The sequence below is a fragment of the Panulirus ornatus genome, chromosome 6, assembly GCF_036320965.1.
Source record: "Panulirus ornatus isolate Po-2019 chromosome 6, ASM3632096v1, whole genome shotgun sequence".
NCBI classification, from domain to species: Eukaryota; Metazoa; Arthropoda; class Malacostraca; order Decapoda; family Palinuridae; genus Panulirus; species Panulirus ornatus.
Genome location: NC_092229.1, coordinates 54,582,725 through 54,601,542, shown reverse-complemented (window position 1 = coordinate 54,601,542; position 18,818 = coordinate 54,582,725). Strand labels below are relative to the sequence as shown.

Genomic DNA, 18,818 nt, shown 5'->3' with positions numbered 1-18,818 from the left:
TACCTACTTTGTTCTCACCTTTTTCCATTCTGTACTCAGTCTCTTCTGGTACTTCCTCACACAAGTCTCCTTCCCAAGCTCACTTCCTCTCACCACTCTCTTCACCCCAACATTCTCTCTTCTTTTCTGAAAACCCCTACAAATCTTCACCTTCACCTCCACAAGATAAATGATCAGACATCCCTCCAGTTGCAACTCTCAGCACATTAACATCCAAAAGTATCTTTCGTGCACCTATCAATTAACACGTAATCCAATAAAGCTCTCTGGCCATCTCTCCTACTTACATACGTATACTTATGTATATCTCGCTTTTTAAACCAGGTATTCCCAATCACCAGTCCTTTTTCAGCACATAAATCTACAAGCTCTTCACCATTTCCATTTACAACACTGAACACCCCACGTATACCAATTATTCCCTCAACTGCCACATTACTCACCTTTGTATTCAAATCACCCATCACCATAACCCGGTCTTGTGCATCAAAACCACTAACACACTCATTCAGCTGCTCCCAACACATTTGCCTCTCATGATCGTTCTTCTCATGCCCAGGTGCATATGCACCAGTAATCACCCATCTCTCTCCATCAACTTTCAGTTTTGCCCATATCAATCTAGAATTTACTTTCTTACATTATATCACATACTCCCACCACTCCTGTTTCAGGAGTAGTGCTACTCGTTCCATTGCTCTTGTCCTCTCACAAACCCCTGACTTTACTCCCAAGACATTCCCAAACCACTCTTCCCCTTTACCCTTGAGCTTCGTTTCACTAAGAGCCAAAACATTCAGGTTCCTTTCCTCAAACATACTACCTATCTCTCCTTTTTTCTCATCTTGGTTACATCCACACACATTTAGACACCCCAATCTGAGCCTTCGAGGAGGATGAGCACTCCCTGCATGACTCCTTCTTCTGTTTCCCCTTTTAGAAAGTTAAAAAATTTCTCCCCTGTCCCCTATATATATATATATTTTTTCTGCTTTGTCGCTGTCTCCCGCGTTTGCGAGGTAGCGCAAGGAAACAGATGAAAGAAATGGCCCAACCCACCCCCATACACGTGTATATACATACACGTCCACACACGCAAATATACATACCTACACAGCTTTCCATGGTTTATCCCAGACGCTTCACATGCCCTGATTCAATCCACTGACAGCACGTCAACCCCGGTATACCACATCGATCCAATTCACTCTATTCCTTGCCCTCCTTTCACCCTCCTGCATGTTCAGGCCCTGATCACACAAAATCTTTTTCACTCCATCTTTCCACCTCCAATTTGGTCTCCCACTTCTCCTTGTTCCCTCCACCTCCGACACATATGTCCTCTTGGTCAATCTTTCCTCACTCATTCTCTCCATGTGCCCAAAAAATTTCAAAACACCCTCTTCTGCTCTCTCAACCACGCTCTTTTTATTTCCACACATCTCTCTTACCCTTACATTACTTACTTGATCAAACCACCTCACACCACACATTGTCCTCAAACATCTCATTTCCAGCACATCCACCCTCCTGCGCACAACTCTATCCATAGCCCACGCCTCGCAACCATACAACATTGTTGGAACCACTATTCCTTCAAACATACCCATTTTTGCTTTCCGAGATAATGTTCTCCACTTCCACACATTCTTCAAGGCTCCCAGGATTTTCGCCCCCTCCCCCACCCTATGATTCACTTCCGCTTCCATGGTTCCATCCGCTGCCAGATCCTTTCCCAGATATCTAAAACACTTTACTTCCTCCAGTTTTTCTCCATTCACACTTACATCCCAATTGACTTGACCCTCAACCCTACTGTACCTAATAACCTTGCTCTTATTCACATTTACTTTTAACTTTCTTCTTTCACACACTTTACCAAACTCAGTCACCAGCTTCTGCAGTTTCTCACATGAATCAGCCACCAGCGCTGTATCATCAGCGAACAACAACTGATTCACTTCCCAAGCTCTCTCATCCACAACAGACTTCATACTTGCCCCTCTTTCCAAAACACTTGCATTCACCTCCCTAACAACCCCATCCATAAACAAATTAAACAACCATGGAGACATCACACACCCCTGCCGCAAACCTACATTCACTGAGAACCAATCACTTTCCTCTCTTCCTACACGTACACATGCCTTACATCCTCGATAAAAACTTTTCACTGCTTCTAACAACTTGCCTCCCACACCATATATTCTTAATACCTTCCACAGAGCATCTCTATCAACTCTATCATATGCCTTCTCCAGATCCATAAAGGCTACATACAAATCCATTTGCTTTAAGTATTTCTCGCATACATTCTTCAAAGCAAACACCTGATCCACACATCCTCTACCACTTCTGAAACCACACTGCTCTTCCCCAATCTGATGCTCTGTACATGCCTTCACCCTCTCAATCAATACCCTCCCATATATATATATCTTTTCTTTCTTTCAAACTATATATATATATATATATATATATATATATATATATATATATATATATATATATATATATATATATATGGTGTGGGAGGAAAGTTGTTAGAAGCAGTGAAAAGTTTTTATCGAGGATGTAAGGCATGTGTACGTGTAGGAAGAGAGGAAAGTGATTGGTTCTCAGTGAATGTAGGTTTGCGGCAGGGGTGTGTGATGTCTCCATGGTTGTTTAATTTGTTTATGGATGGGGTTGTCAGGGAGGTAAATGCAAGAGTTTTGGAAAGAGGGGCAAGTATGAAGTCTGTTGGGGATGAGAGAGCTTGGGAAGTGAGTCAGTTGTTGTTTGCTGATGATACAGCGCTGGTGGCTGATTCATGTGAGAAACTGCAGAAGCTGGTGACTGAGTTTGGTAAAGTGTGTGGAAGAAGAAAGTTAAGAGTAAATGTGAATAAGATCAAGGTTATTAGGTACAGTAGGGTTGAGGGTCAAGTCAATTGGGAGGTAAGTTTGAATGGAGAAAAACTGGAGGAAGTGAAGTGTTTTAGATATCTGGGAGTGGATCTGGCAGCGGATGGAACCATGGAAGCGGAAGTGGATCATAGGGTGGGGGAGGGGGCGAAAATTCTGGGGGCCTTGAAGAATGTGTGGAAGTCGAGAACATTATCTCGGAAAGCAAAATTGGGTATGTTTGAAGGAATAGTGGTTCCAACAATGTTGTATGGTTGCGAGGCGTGGGCTATGGATAGAGTTGTGCGCAGGAGGATGGATGTGCTGGAAATGAGATGTTTGAGGACAATGTGTGGTGTGAGGTGGTTTGATCGAGTGAGTAACGTAAGGGTAAGAGAGATGTGTGGAAATAAAATGAGCGTGGTTGAGAGAGCAGAAGAGGGTGTTTTGAAGTGGTTTGGGCACATGGAGAGAATGAGTGAGGAAAGATTGACCAAGAGGATATATGTGTCGGAGGTGGAGGGAACGAGGAGAAGAGGGAGACCAAATTGGAGGTGGAAAGATGGAGTGAAAAAGATTTTGTGTGATCGGGGCCTGAACATGCAGGAGGGTGAAAGGAGGGCAAGGAATAGAGTGAATTGGAGCGATGTGGTATACCGGGGTTGACGTGCTGTCAGTGGATTGAATCAAGGCATGTGAAGCGTCTGGGGTAAACCATGGAAAGCTGTGTAGGTGTGTATATTTGCGTGTGTGGACGTATGTATATACATGTGTATGGGGGTGGGTTGGGCCATTTCTTTCGTCTGTTTCCTTGCGCTACCTCGCAAACGCGGGAGCCAGCGACAAAGTATAATAAAAAAAAAATATATATATATATATATATATATATATATATATATATATATATATATATATATATATATATATATATATATTTCCCTGGGGATAGGGGAGAAAGAATACTTCCCACGTATTCCCTGCGTGTCGTAGAAGGCGACTAAAAGGGAAGGGAGCGGGGGCTGGAAATGCTCCCCTCTCGTTTTTTTTTTTTTTTTTTTTTTTTTCAATTTTTTTTTTTTTTTTTTTTTCTTCAAAAAGAAGTAACAGAGAAGAGGTCCAGGTGAGGATATTCCCTCAAAGGCCCAGTCCTCTGTTCTTAACGCTACCTCGCTATCGCGGGAAATAGCGAATAGTATATATATATAATTTTTTTTTTCAAACTATTCGCCATTTCCTGCGTTAGCGAGGTAGCGTTAAGAACAGAGGACTGGGCCTTTGAGGGAATATCCTCACATGGCCCCCTTCTCTGTTCCTTCTTTTGGAAAATTAAGAAAAAAATGAGAGGGGAGGATTTCCAGCCCCCCGCTCCCTCCCCTTTTATTCGCCTTCTACGACACGCAGGGAATATGTGGGAAGTATTCTTTCTCCCTATATATCCCCTATATATTATTATTATTATTATTATTATTATTTTGCTTTGTCGTTTTCTCCTGCGCCTGCGAGGTAGCGTAAGGAAACAGACGAAAGAAATGGCCCAACCCACTCCCACACACACACGTCCACACACGCAAACATACACACCCACGCATCCCAACGTACACACATATATACACACACAGACATACACATATACACACATGCACACAATTCACACTGTCTGCCCCTACTCACCCCCATCGCCACCCCGCCACACACGGAATAACATCCCCCTCCCCCTTCATGTGCGCGAGGCAGCGCCAGGAAAAGACAACAAAGGCCCCATTCGCTCACATTCAGTCTCCAGCTGTCATGCAACAATGCCCGAAACCACAGCTCCCTTTCCACATCCAGACCCCACAGAACTTTCCATGGTTTACCCCAGGTGCTTCACATGCCCCGTTTCAATCAATTGACAGCACGTCGACCCCAATATACCACATCAATCCAATTCACTGTATTCCTTGCCCGTGTTTCACCCTCCTGCATGTTCAGGCCCCGATCACTCAAAGTCTTTTTCACACCATCTTTCCACCTCCAATTTGGTCTCCCACTTCTCCTCGTTCCCTCCACCTCCAACACATATATCCTCTTGGTCAATCTTTCCTCACTCATTCTCTCCATGTGCCCAAACCATTTCAAAACACCCTCTTCTGCTCTCTCAACCACGCTCTTTTTATTTCCACACATCTCTCTTACCCTTACATTACTTACTGGATCAAACCACTTCACACCACAAATTGTCCTCAAACATCTCATTTCCAGCACATCCACCCTCCTGCGCATAACTCTATCCATAGCCCACGCCTCGCAACCGTAAAACATTGTTGGAACCACTATTCCTTCAAACATAGCCATTTTTGCTTTCGGAGATAATGTTCTCGACTTCCACACATTCTTCAAGGCTCCCAGGATTTTCGCCCCCTCCCCCACCCTATGATTTACTTTCGCTTCCATGGTTCCATCCGCTGCCAGATCCACTCCCAGATATCTAAAACACTTTACTTCCTCCAGTTTTTCTCCATTCAAATTACCTCCCAATTGACATGACCTCAACCCTACTGTACATATATATACTAGTTTGGGTAAAGTGTGTGAAGAAGAAGTTAAGAGTAAATGTGAATAAGCGCAAGGTTATAGGTACAGTAGGGTTGGAGGGTCAATTCAATCGGTGAGGCTGAGTTTTGAATGGGAGAAAACTGGAGGAAGTGAAGTGTTTTTGAAATCTGGGGAGGATCTGGCAGCGGAATTTGGGGGAACCATGGAAGCGGAAGTGGATCATAGGGTGGGGGAAGGGCGAAAATTCTGGGGGAGCCTTGAAGAATGTGTGGAAGTCGACGAACATTATCTGGAAAGCAAATATGAGGTATGTTTGAAGGATAGTGGTTCCAACAATGTCTGTATGGTTGTTTCCGAGGAGTTGGACTATGTGATAGAGTGTGCGCAGGAGGATGGATGTGCTGGAAATGAGAGGTTGGAGGACATTGTGTGGTGTGAGGTGGTTTGATCGATTAAGTAACGTACGGGTAAGAGAGATGTGTGGAAATAAAATGAGCGTGGTTGAGAGAGCAGAAGAGGGTGTTTTGAAGTGGTTTGGGCACATGGAGAGAATGAGTGAGGAAAGATTGACCAAGAGGATATATGTGTCGGAGGTGGAGGGAACGAGGAGAAGAGGGAGACCAAATTGGAGGTGGAAAGATGGAGTGAAAAAGATTTTGTGTGATCGGGGCCTGAACATGCAGGAGGGTGAAAGGAGGGCAAGGAATAGAGTGAATTGGAGCGATGTGGTATACCGGGGTTGACGTGCTGTCAGTGGATTGAATCAAGGCATGTGAAGCGTCTGGGGTAAACCATGGAAAGCTGTGTAGGTGTGTATATTTGCGTGTGTGGACGTATGTATATACATGTGTATGGGGGGGGGTTGGGCCATTTCTTTCGTCTGTTTCCTTGCGCTACCTCGCAAACGCGGGAGCCAGCGACAAAGTATAATAAAAAAAAAAATATATATATATATATATATATATGAGAGGGGAGGATTTCCAGCCCCCCGCTCCCTCCCCTTTTATTCGCCTTCTATGACACGCAGGGAATATGTGGGAAGTATTCTTTCTCCCTATATATCCCCTATATATTATTATTATTATTATTATTACTATTTTGCTTTGTCGTTTTCTCCTGCGCCTGCGAGGTAGCGTAAGGAAACAGACGAAAGAAATGGCCCAACCCACTCCCACACACACACGTCCACACACGCAAACATACACACCCACGCATCCCAACGTACACACATATATACACACACAGACATACACATATACACACATGCACACAATTCACACTGTCTGCCCCTACTCACCCCCATCGCCACCCCGCCACACACGGAATAACATCCCCCTCCCCCTTCATGTGCGCGAGGCAGCGCCAGGAAAAGACAACAAAGGCCCCATTCGCTCACATTCAGTCTCCAGCTGTCATGCAACAATGCCCGAAACCACAGCTCCCTTTCCACATCCAGACCCCACAGAACTTTCCATGGTTTACCCCAGGTGCTTCACATGCCCCGTTTCAATCAATTGACAGCACGTCGACCCCAATATACCACATCAATCCAATTCACTGTATTCCTTGCCCGTGTTTCACCCTCCTGCATGTTCAGGCCCCGATCACTCAAAGTCTTTTTCACACCATCTTTCCACCTCCAATTTGGTCTCCCACTTCTCCTCGTTCCCTCCACCTCCAACACATATATCCTCTTGGTCAATCTTTCCTCACTCATTCTCTCCATGTGCCCAAACCATTTCAAAACACCCTCTTCTGCTCTCTCAACCACGCTCTTTTTATTTCCACACATCTCTCTTACCCTTACATTACTTACTGGATCAAACCACTTCACACCACAAATTGTCCTCAAACATCTCATTTCCAGCACATCCACCCTCCTGCGCATAACTCTATCCATAGCCCACGCCTCGCAACCGTAAAACATTGTTGGAACCACTATTCCTTCAAACATAGCCATTTTTGCTTTCGGAGATAATGTTCTCGACTTCCACACATTCTTCAAGGCTCCCAGGATTTTCGCCCCCTCCCCCACCCTATGATTTACTTTCGCTTCCATGGTTCCATCCGCTGCCAGATCCACTCCCAGATATCTAAAACACTTTACTTCCTCCAGTTTTTCTCCATTCAAACTTACCTCCCAATTGACTTGACCCTCAACCCTACTGTACATATATATACTGAGTTTGGTAAAGTGTGTGAAAGAAGAAAGTTAAGAGTAAATGTGAATAAGAGCAAGGTTATTAGGTACAGTAGGGTTGAGGGTCAATTCAATCGGGAGGTGAGTTTGAATGGAGAAAAACTGGAGGAAGTGAAGTGTTTTAGATATCTGGGAGTGGATCTGGCAGCGGATGGAACCATGGAAGCGAAAGTAAATCATAGGGTGGGGGAGGGGGCGAAAATCCTGGGAGCCTTGAAGAATGTGTGGAAGTCGAGAACATTATCTCCGAAAGCAAAAATGGCTATGTTTGAAGGAATAGTGGTTCCAACAATGTTTTACGGTTGCGAGGCGTGGGCTATGGATAGAGTTATGCGCAGGAGGGTGGATGTGCTGGAAATGAGATGTTTGAGGACAATTTGTGGTGTGAAGTGGTTTGATCCAGTAAGTAATGTAAGGGTAAGAGAGATGTGTGGAAATAAAAAGAGCGTGGTTGAGAGAGCAGAAGAGGGTGTTTTGAAATGGTTTGGTCACATGGAGAGAATGAGTGAGGAAAGATTGACCAAGAGGATATATGTGTCGGAGGTGGAGGGAACGAGAAGAGGGAGACCAAATTGGAGGTGGAAAGATGGAGTGAAAAAGATTTTGTGTGATCGGGGCCTGAACATGCAGGAGGGTGAAAGGAGGGCAAGGAATAGAGTGAATTGGATCGATGTGGTATACCGGGGTTGACGTGCTGTCAGTGGATTGAATCAAGGCATGTGAAGCGTCTGGGGTAAACCATGGAAAGCTGTGTAGGTATGTATATTTGCTTGTGTGGACGTATGTATATACATGTGTATGGGGGGGGTTGGGCCATTTCTTTCGTCTGTTTCCTTGCGCTACCTCGCAAACGCGGGAGACAGCGACAAAGTATAATAAAAAAAAAAAATTATATATATATATATATATATATATTTTTTTTTTTTTTTTTTTTTTATATACTTTGTCGCTGTGTCCCGCGTTTGCGAGGTAGCGCAAGGAAACAGACGAAAGAAATGGCCCAACCCCCCCCCATACACATGTACATACACACGTCCACACACGCAAATATACATACCTACACAGCTTTCCATGGTTTACCCCAGACGCTTCACATGCCTTGCTTCAATCCACTGACAGCACGTCAACCCCTGTATACCACATGACTCCAATTCACTCTATTTCTTGCCCTCCTTTCACCCTCCTGCATGTTCAGGCCCCGATCACACAAAATCTTTTTCACTCCATCTTTCCACCTCCAATTTGGTCTCCCTCTTCTCCTCGTTCCCTCCACCTCCGACACATATATCCTCTTGGTCAATCTCTCCTCACTCATTCTCTCCATGTGCCCAAACCATTTCAAAACACCCTCTTCTGCTCTCTCAACCACGCTCTTTTTATTTCCACACATCTCTCTTACCCTTACGTTACTTACTCGATCAAACCACCTCACACCACACATTGTCCTCAAACATCTCATTTCCAGCACATCCATCCTCCTGCGCACATCTCTATCCATAGCCCACGCCTCGCAACCATACAGCATTGTTGGAACCACTATTCCCTCAAACATACCCATTTTTGCTTTCCGAGATAATGTTCTCGACTTCCACACATTTTTCAAGGCTCCCAAAATTTTCGCCCCCTCCCCCACCCTATGATCCACTTCCGCTTCCATGGTTCCATCCGCTGACAGATCCACTCCCAGATATCTAAAACACTTCACTTCCTCCAGTTTTTCTCCATTCAAACTCACCTCCCAATTGACTTGACCCTCACCCCTACTGTACCTAATAACCTTGCTCTTATTCACATTTACTCTCAACTTTCTTCTTCCACACACTTTACCAAACTCAGTCACCAGCTTCTGCAGTTTCTCACATGAATCAGCCACCAGCGCTGTATCATCAGCGAACAACAATTGACTCACTTCCCAAGCTCTCTCATCCCCAACAGACTTCATACTTGCCCCTCTTTCCAGGACTCTTGCATTTACCTCCTTTACAACCCCATCCATAAACAAATTAAACAACCATGGAGACATCACACACCCCTGCCGCAAACCTACATTCACTGAGAACCAATCACTTTCCTCTCTTCCTACACGTACACATGCCTTACATCCTCGATAAAAACTTTTCACTGCTTCTAACAACTTGCCTCCCACACCATATATTCTTAATACCTTCCACAGAGCATCTCTATCAACTCTATCATATGCCTTCTCCAGATCCATAAATGCTACATACAAATCCATTTGCTTTTCTAAGTATTTCTCACATACACTCTTCAAAGCAAACACCTGATCCACACATCCTCTACCACTTCTGAAACCGCACTGCTCTTCCCCAATCTGATGCTCTGTACATGCCTTCACCCTCTCAATCAATACCCTCCCATATAATTTACCAGGAATACTCAACAAACTTATACCTCTATAATTTGAGCACTCACTCTTATCCCCTTTGCCTTTGTACAATGGCACTATGCACGCATTCCGCCAATCCTCAGGCACCTCACCATGAGTCATACATACATTAAATAACCTTACCAACCAGTCAACAATACAGTCACCCCCTTTCTTAATAAATTCCACTGCAATACCATCCAAACCTGCTGCCTTGCCGGCTTTCATCTTCCGCAAAGCTTTTACTACCTCTTCTCTGTTTACCAAATCATTTTCCCTAACCCTCTCACTTTGCACACCACCTCGACCAAAACACCCTATATCTGCCACTCTGTCATCAGACACATTCAACAAACCTTCAAAATACTCATTCCATCTCCTTCTCACATCACCGCTACTTGTTATATATATACTTGTTATATATATATATATATTTATATATACTAAGAGTATAAGTGTGTCGGAGGTGGAGGGAACGAGGAGAAGTGGGAGACCAAATTGGAGGTGGAAAGATGGAGTGAAAAAGATTTTGTGTGATCGGGGCCTGAACATGCAGGAGGGTGAAAGGAGGGCAAGGAATAGAGTGAATTGGATCGATGTGGTATACCGAGGTTGACGTGCTGTCAGTGGATTGAATCAGGGCATGTGAAGCGTCTGGGGTAAACCATGGAAAGCTGTGTAGGTATGTATATTTGCGTGTGTGGACGTATGTATATACATGTGTATGGGGGTGGGTTCGGCCATTTCTTTCGTCTGTTTCCTTGCACTACCTCGCAAACGCAGGAGACAGCGACAAAGCAAAAAAAATATATATATATATATATATATATATATATATATATATATATATATATATATATATATATATATATATATAATATTATCCCTGGGGTTAGGGGAGAAAGAATACTTCCCACGTATTCCCTGCATGTCGTAGAAGGTGACTAAAAGGGAAGGGAGCGGGGGGCTGGAAATCCTCCCCTCTCATTTTTTTTTTTAATTTTCCAAAAGAAGGAACAGAGAAGGGGGCCAGGTGAGGATATTCCCTCAAAGGCCTAGTCCTCTGTTCTTAACGCTACCTCGCTAATGCGGGAAATGGCGAATAGTATGAAAGAAAAGAAAGAAAATATATATATATATATATATATATATATATATATATATATATATATATATATATATATATCTTTCTTTCAAACTATTCGCCATTTCCTGCATTAGCAAGGTAGCATTAAGAACAGAGGACTGGGCCTCTGAGGGAATATCCTCACCTGGCCTCGTTCTCTGTTCCTTCTTTTGGAAAATTAAAAAAAAACGAGAGGGGAGGATTTCCAGCCCCCCGCTCCCTCCCCTTTTAGTCGCCTGCTATGACACGCAGGGAATACGTGGGAAGTATTCTTTCTCCCCTATCCCCAGGGATAATATATATATTTTTATTTTTTTTTTTTTAAATTGCATTGCCGCTGTCTCCCATGTTAGCGAGGTAGCACAAGGAAACAGACAAAAGAATGGCCCAACCCACCCACATACACATGTATATACATACACGTCCACACATGCAAATGTACATACCTATACATCTCAACGTATACATATATATACACACGCAGGCATATACATATATACCCATGTACATAATTCATACTGTCTACCTTTATTCATTCCCATCGCTACCCTGCCACACATGAAATAACAACCCCCTCCCCCTTCATGTGTGCGAGGTAGCGCTAGGAAAAGACAGCAAAGGCCACATTCCTTCACACTCAGTCTCTAGCCATCGTGTAATAATGCACCGAAACCACAGCTCCCTTTCCACATCCAGGCCCCACAGAACTTTCCATAGTTTATCCCAGATACTTCACATGCCCTGGTTCAATCCATTGACAGCATGTCAATCCAGGTATACCACATCATTCCAATTCACTCTATTCCTTGCACGTCTTTCACCCTCCTGTATGTTCAGGCCCGATTGCTCAAAATCTTTTTCACTGCATCCTTCCACCTCCAATTTGGTCTCCCGCTTCTCCTTCTTCCCTCCACCTCTGACACACTTATACTCTTAGTAAATTTTTCCTCATTCTCTACATGTGTCCAGACCATTTTAACACCCACTTCTCCTCTCTCAACCACACACTTTTTATTACCACACCTCTGTCTTACCCTTTCATTACTTACTCGATCAAACTACCTCACACCACATATTGTCCTCAAACATTTCGTTTCCAACACATCCACTCTCCTCTGCACAGCCTTATCTATAGCCCATTCCTTGCATCCATATAACGTTTTTGGAACCACTTTTCCTTCAAACATACCCATTTTTGTTCTCTGAGATAACATTCTCGCCTTCTTCACACTTTTCAACGCTCCCAGAACCTTCCCTCCCTCCTCCACCCTGTGACTCGCCTCCGCTTTCATGGTTTCATCTGCTGCTAAGTCCACTCCCAGATATTTAAAACACCTCACTTCCTCCAGTTTTTCTCCGTTCAAACTTACCTCCCAATTTGCTTGTCCCACAACCCTAAGCGGTCGTCCTCAAAACGGTTTATAAGATAAGATATGAATAGTAATTAGATGATGTAGTTAGGAATATACATGAAGGGAAGAGTTTCTTTAATGGGTAATACAGCCATTTACATGAAAAAAATGTTTGAAAGGATGTAAACTTTTCTGTTACCCATTTGGATAGGTAATCATAGAAAAGATGCTGCTAAAATGCTGTTTACAGAAATTTATGTTCTTAAAAGTATGTAAGAGACATTAGAAATGCACGATTGAGTATTAAAGATTGAAAAATTATGATAAGTTGTAATGGTAGGAAAGATATATTTAGATGATAGGCTGTTGGTAAAAGAATTGGTAAATGAAGAACTTGGAATGATGATCGGGATATGGATATACCGAACAAGTCAGAATCGTACCAGAACATGCTTACTGATGATGCCAGAGTTGACAGAAACATGAACAGGGGTCAAAAAATGTTGCAAAGAGACTTTTAGAAAAATTGAGCAGTTCAGTTTTGACCACCATATGTGAAAAATGACATGAATGGAATAGAATACATTGGTGAGCTATCATGATGATTTACACTGTGACTGAGAAGCAAATCCCATCAGAGCTGGCTATACAACATAATTAAACTTAATTAGCATAGAAAAAACAAGATTAAGAAATGACTTAATACAGGTAATGAGAATTATCAAAGCTTTATTAATCTCATTCTGTGTAGGTACTAAAGGCAAGATGTGTCTGATGTCACTTGAAGTAATGGTTATAAACTTGTGGGCACATGATTTACTTTGAATGAGGCAAAGCCTTTCAACTCAGTTGCTAGTTTATAGAATAATATGCTTATAAGCTTAGTTACAGATACTTAGCTTCACATCTGTAGCTTATATTTATGCATCACTAGTTATATATGCAGTGTATAGCTATATTGCTTGAGTCTTTCTTTTTTGCTCTTACCAGACTAATCTGTAGGTGTCTGATTTCTTCTATTACAACCAACCTTAGAAGGACCAAATGGTCGGATGCTATGTGAAAAGATCCCTGCCTAGTGCACTAGTGAGTAATAACACCAAAGTGAAGTGTTGTTATGGGGGAATATTTCATCAATGTGCAACATGTTAGAATGAGATAGCCACAGCTTTAATCAACCAATAAAGCATAAGATGTTTGGAAAACCCTAGAAAAACTGGTAAATTTAAGATATAGAAAGTTAGTATTGCTTGGGAAGGACAGTGTAAGGAGATTTGGTATGATGAAGGTTTTGTTTAATGTAAAGAAATTATTAGTGTCCTAGAAGATTTTGGAAGCTAGGATGATGCTGTTCGCTGATAATTATTTATAGCCAAGTGAATGAAAGAAATCCAAACTGTGCTGAAGAATGAAACTGTATTAGAAGAAATTGAGTAACAAGATAAAGCAAGATTTTTTTTTCAGATGTAATTGTCTAGGTAACCATTGTTGGATGCTACTGAAGTCTGTGTTGTTTAACAGTACAGTGAGTAGTGGAGTGCAGGCACGTGAAATGAATTTTGAGAGTTGCAGAGTGTAGTAATTAGATGGATTGAGGAATTAGTTTATCACAAAGAGCTGAAGTTTAGTAAAAGTAATGGTAGATAATGGAAGCAGGAGTACTGAGGTACTAGGAAGACATAGAAGGACTGACTTAAGTAATGAGTTTGAGTGAGGCAAGTAGAAGTCAGATGGTGGCATTAGGTAATGACTGACTTAAGTAATGAGTTTAAGTGAGGCAAGTAGAAGCCAGAGGGTGACATTAGGTTATGTAGCAAGACAAGGCGAGAAATCAAGTCTTAAGAATATGTGGTTGAAGGAATTATTGAAATATACTGTGATATAGTATGTGCAGGAGGTTTGCATGTGGTAGTATGGATGACCATTGTGGCCCCTTTGACTATTGTCCTCTTGCTTTGACACTTCCATTTCCAAAGTCTTTGAATCCCTCCTCAACTTCAAACACCTTGAAAATCAGTCTTCTCTCTCATCACCTTAAAGTGAGATCCACTGGTGATATTTTTGCCTATCTTACTAATGCCCTTGACATACCTAAGGCTTTTCACAGGGTGTGGCATTGGGGGTCTCATTTATGAGCTCCCCTCTTTTGGTTTCCCTCCCTCACTTTGCTCTTTCATAACTAGCTTCCTCTCTGGCTGGTTTATCTCTGTGGTTGTTGATAGATCAGCCTCCCCCCCTTTTCTCCATCATCAGCAGTGTCCCTCAAGGTTCTGTCTTGTCCCCTCCACTTTTTCTCCTTTTTTTCAACTATTTCCTGTTTACAAATAATCCATTGCACTTGTATCCTTCAGTTCTGCTATCTCTTCTCTCACTCGATCTGTATCTTGTCTTGGCACAGCCTCCTCAATAAACTCAGAGTTGGACAGGATATCTTGGTGGGGTACACTAAATCTTGTTACATTTAATGCCTCCAAGACCCAGTTTTTACCAATCTCTCAGTTGAAACTCCTCACAACTCTTTTCTCTCCTTTGCCGGTTCTGTAATCCACATTTTGACTCAATGAACGTACTTGGCATTACTGAATCATCCACTCTTTCTTGGAAACCCCACATTATTGGAATAGCTAAGTTTGCCTTTAAGAAACTGGGTGTCCTGTATAGATGTCGAGACTTCTTTTCTTCTGGACAGTTGCTCCGTTTATACAAGGGATTGATTTGTCCTTGTATGAGTTACTGCTCTCCTATTTAGGGTGGTTCTAGCTCTGCATCCATGCTTGACAGAGTTGAGTCAAAAGCAGTCTGACATATAAACTGTCCCAGACTAACTTCCACACTTGACCTGCTTGCTTTACTTTGCAGTGTTGGTTCATTTTCCCTCTTCTGTAGGTATTACTTTGGTTTTTGCTCCTAGCAAGTGCCGTCATCACTTGCTAGACCACGCAATATTCAGCAAGCTGCTGCATCACGTGATTATTGTGTGGCCATCAGCTGCTCAAGGGTGGGCCATTTGGATACCTGCTTCTTTCCCAACATGTCAGTGCTTTGAAACTCTGTCTCCTCTCATGTCTTTCCCAATAACTATGACCTGGCACATTTCAAAAGACAGGTTTTTAACTTTCTCAAAAATTCATAATTACTTTCCCTTGTCTTGATGTGGACTTTCGTCCCTGACTGGAGGCTTCAACATAAAAAAAAAAAAAGTCAAAGAACTGTTGCTGTAGTATTATGTTCATGTTATATTGAATTTAGTTTTAAGAACTGTAGCCATAATATTTGGGCTTATTTTAGATTTATAATGTGGCACTATATGAGAAACTCAAATGTTAAGATTTGATTTCATGATAAAGATATATGTATCCTTTGCAGTAATGAAAAACTTGTGAAATTAAAAATGTCTAATTTTGAATAATAGAACCTGTTAAGTTTGGTTTTCGAGTACTGGAAACCTTCTCTGTTATAGTCAGGTCAGCCAGTTTTTGTATTATTTTACCTCTTCAGACCCCACATAGATATGCATAAATGATATGCACCTGGCACACATGACGTATTTTGAGGTCACAGTTTTAGTTGTCTTAAATATGCATTTTCACTTAAGTAGAGTATGACCATTTCACAAAGGAGCAAAAATTGAAAAAGCAACAGATACAACTGTGATATTAAGACCTTGCATAGAAGAACCTGAATACTAAAAAGGTAGGCCATATTTGACAGTAATCTCAAAGACAGAGGAATGGATCATATCAGAAGAATTACTCCATTTGAACTGAAATTTTATGTCTGTAGTATGTTACCTTCATCAGCATTCAAAGCCAGGGGGTAGTGCATGTATATCACAAATATTTTTGTAGTTGACCATTTCCACTGCTTCATCTTACATGTGTTAGAGAGTTCTTTGCATTGGATACGATAAAGGTTAAAGAGAACTTAGTTATGAATTTGCTTGCAATAAGAATTTTAAGTCTAACTCAAGAAATATATATGCAAGGGTTAAAATACATGGGAAGTAGGATTGAAGAAAAAGTTAACAAGGATCAGTAAAAAGAAGAGAATAAAAAGTTTATATTCCCATATCAGTCTTTCTTTCCTAAACTTTGCTTTTTTCATTTCAGCAACTCTAAGCTTTGCTTCTAGGGTTTTGGACCTAGATGTGGGAATTGTTGGAAACCAAATGTATGAGGGTTTCAGATGTGACCATCATGCTTTGAATGCAGGAAGGGAAACAGAGTGAAGGTTAAATATAATTACATTGTAATGTAGATTAAATTAATCTGCAAATGCAGTGCTGTTCTTTGCAAAGAAAAGGTTTATTGTCTAGAATGATGTCATTGATTCCACTGTGTTTTCTTTATTCTCTTTCTCACCAGTGCACAGTGTAGTTTGCATACAGATTGAGACTGTGATGAAAATTTCTTTACTCTCTGCACAAACTTTTCCCCCCATTTGACTGAGATTTTTTTTGTTTTACTAGGATCATTCCAAAGAACTAGCAGTTTTTTAATATATGATGAGGATCATGCTTGTGTTGTATGCAAAGGAATAGCAATTATTTTAATATTTGATGCAATTGATGTTGAATTAAAGCTTGCTTATTATTTTATCATGTATGGTTTTATGACAGTCCCTAGTGCCACAAGTCATTTGTAGCATGTGCCCAAAATAATGATAGTGTAGTTGGTGTAAATGTAGAAATGTTCTCGCATCTCTCCTCACTCTAGGTAATTGCCAGCACTACCTTGTGGAACACAAAGGGCTACAGAGAATAATGGTGATGTAATTGGTTTTCATTCTATTGCTAGTGCTACAGCATTTATATTCAATGTCGGAAAGGAGCAAGCTAAAAAGTTGCTCACAGTACTTTTGAATTATTTTGCTAATATGAAGTATTTTTTTTCCTCCCCAAAAGGTGCCGTTTGCTCCATCAGGCTTCAAGGTTCGCTACCTGAAGGTGTTTGAATCGAAGCTTAACTACTCTGACCATGACGTAATCAAATGGGTTCGTTACATCGGCCGTTCGGGACTCTACGAGACCAGATGCTAATGCCTTGTAACTCATTTCATATGAGTGTTTTTACTCATGGCATAACAGTATTGTTCTTAATGTCTGATATGTAAAGATATGATTCAGGGGAAATTTCCTAGACTGGCCTTATTTTCTTGATGAAATATATTACTATGAAGTTGCTTTGAATAAATGATGTAAGATGAAGTAAGAACTAATTTTAAAGTGACCAGGTATTTATGAGAAAACAGTAGGAAAGTTGTATATATATAAACGAATATATATATATATATATATATATATATATATATATATATATATATATATATATATATATATATATATATATACATATATATATATATATATATATATATATATTTTTTTTTTTCATACTATCCGCCATTTCCCGCGACAGCGAGGTAGCGTTAAGAACAGAGGACTGGGCCTTTGAGGAAATATCCTCACCTGGCCCTCTTCTCTGTTCCTTCTTTTGAAAAATTAAAAAAAAAAAAAATATATATATATAAACGAATATATATATATATATATATATATATATATATATATATATATATATATATATATATATATATATATATTTTTTTTTTCATACTATTCGCCATTTCCCGCGATAACGAGGTAGCGTTAAGAACAGAGGACTGGGCCTTTGAGGGAATACCCTCACCTGGCCCCCTTCTCTGTTCCTTCTTTTGGAAAATTAAAATAAAAAATGAGAGGGGAGGATTTCCAGCCCCCCGCTCCCTTCCCTTTTAGTCGCCTTCTACGACACGCAGGGAATATGTGGGAAGTATTCTTTCTCCCCTATCCCCAGGGATAATATATATATATATATATATATATATATATATATATATATATATATATATATATATATATCCCTGGGGATAGGGGAGAAAGAATACTTCCCACGTATTCCCTGCGTGTCGTAGAAGGCGACTAAAAGGGGAGGGAGCGGGGGGCTGGAAATCTTCCCCTCTCTTTTTATATATATATATATATATATATATATATATATATATATATATATATATATATATCCCTTGGGATAGGGGAGAAAGAATACTTCCCACGTATTCCCTGCGTGTCGTAGAAGGCGACTAAAAGGGGAGGGAGCGGGGGGCTGGAAATCTTCCCCTCTCTTTTTTTTTTTTTTAATTTTCCAAAACAAGGAACAGAGAAGGGGGCCAGGTGAGGATATTCCCTCCAAGGCCCAGTCCTCTGTTCTTAACGCTACCTCGCTAACGCGGGAAATGGCGAATAGTTTGAAAGAAAAGAAAATATATATATATATATATATATATATATATATAT

At 41.1% G+C, this 18,818-nt stretch overlaps 1 protein-coding gene across 1 annotated transcript in view; it reads left to right on the top strand.

The window, feature by feature from the left end:
- AP-2mu (adaptor protein complex 2, mu subunit) overlaps positions 1-17,691 on the top strand; it is a 67,906-nt gene extending 50,215 nt beyond the window's left edge. Inside the window, exon 12 of the mRNA XM_071662986.1 lies at positions 17,388-17,691. Within this exon, the coding sequence (XP_071519087.1) occupies positions 17,388-17,522 (135 nt within the window). The 3' untranslated portion in view covers positions 17,523-17,691. The remainder of the gene's footprint in view (positions 1-17,387) is intronic.
- Positions 17,692-18,818: the final 1,127 nt, after the last annotated feature.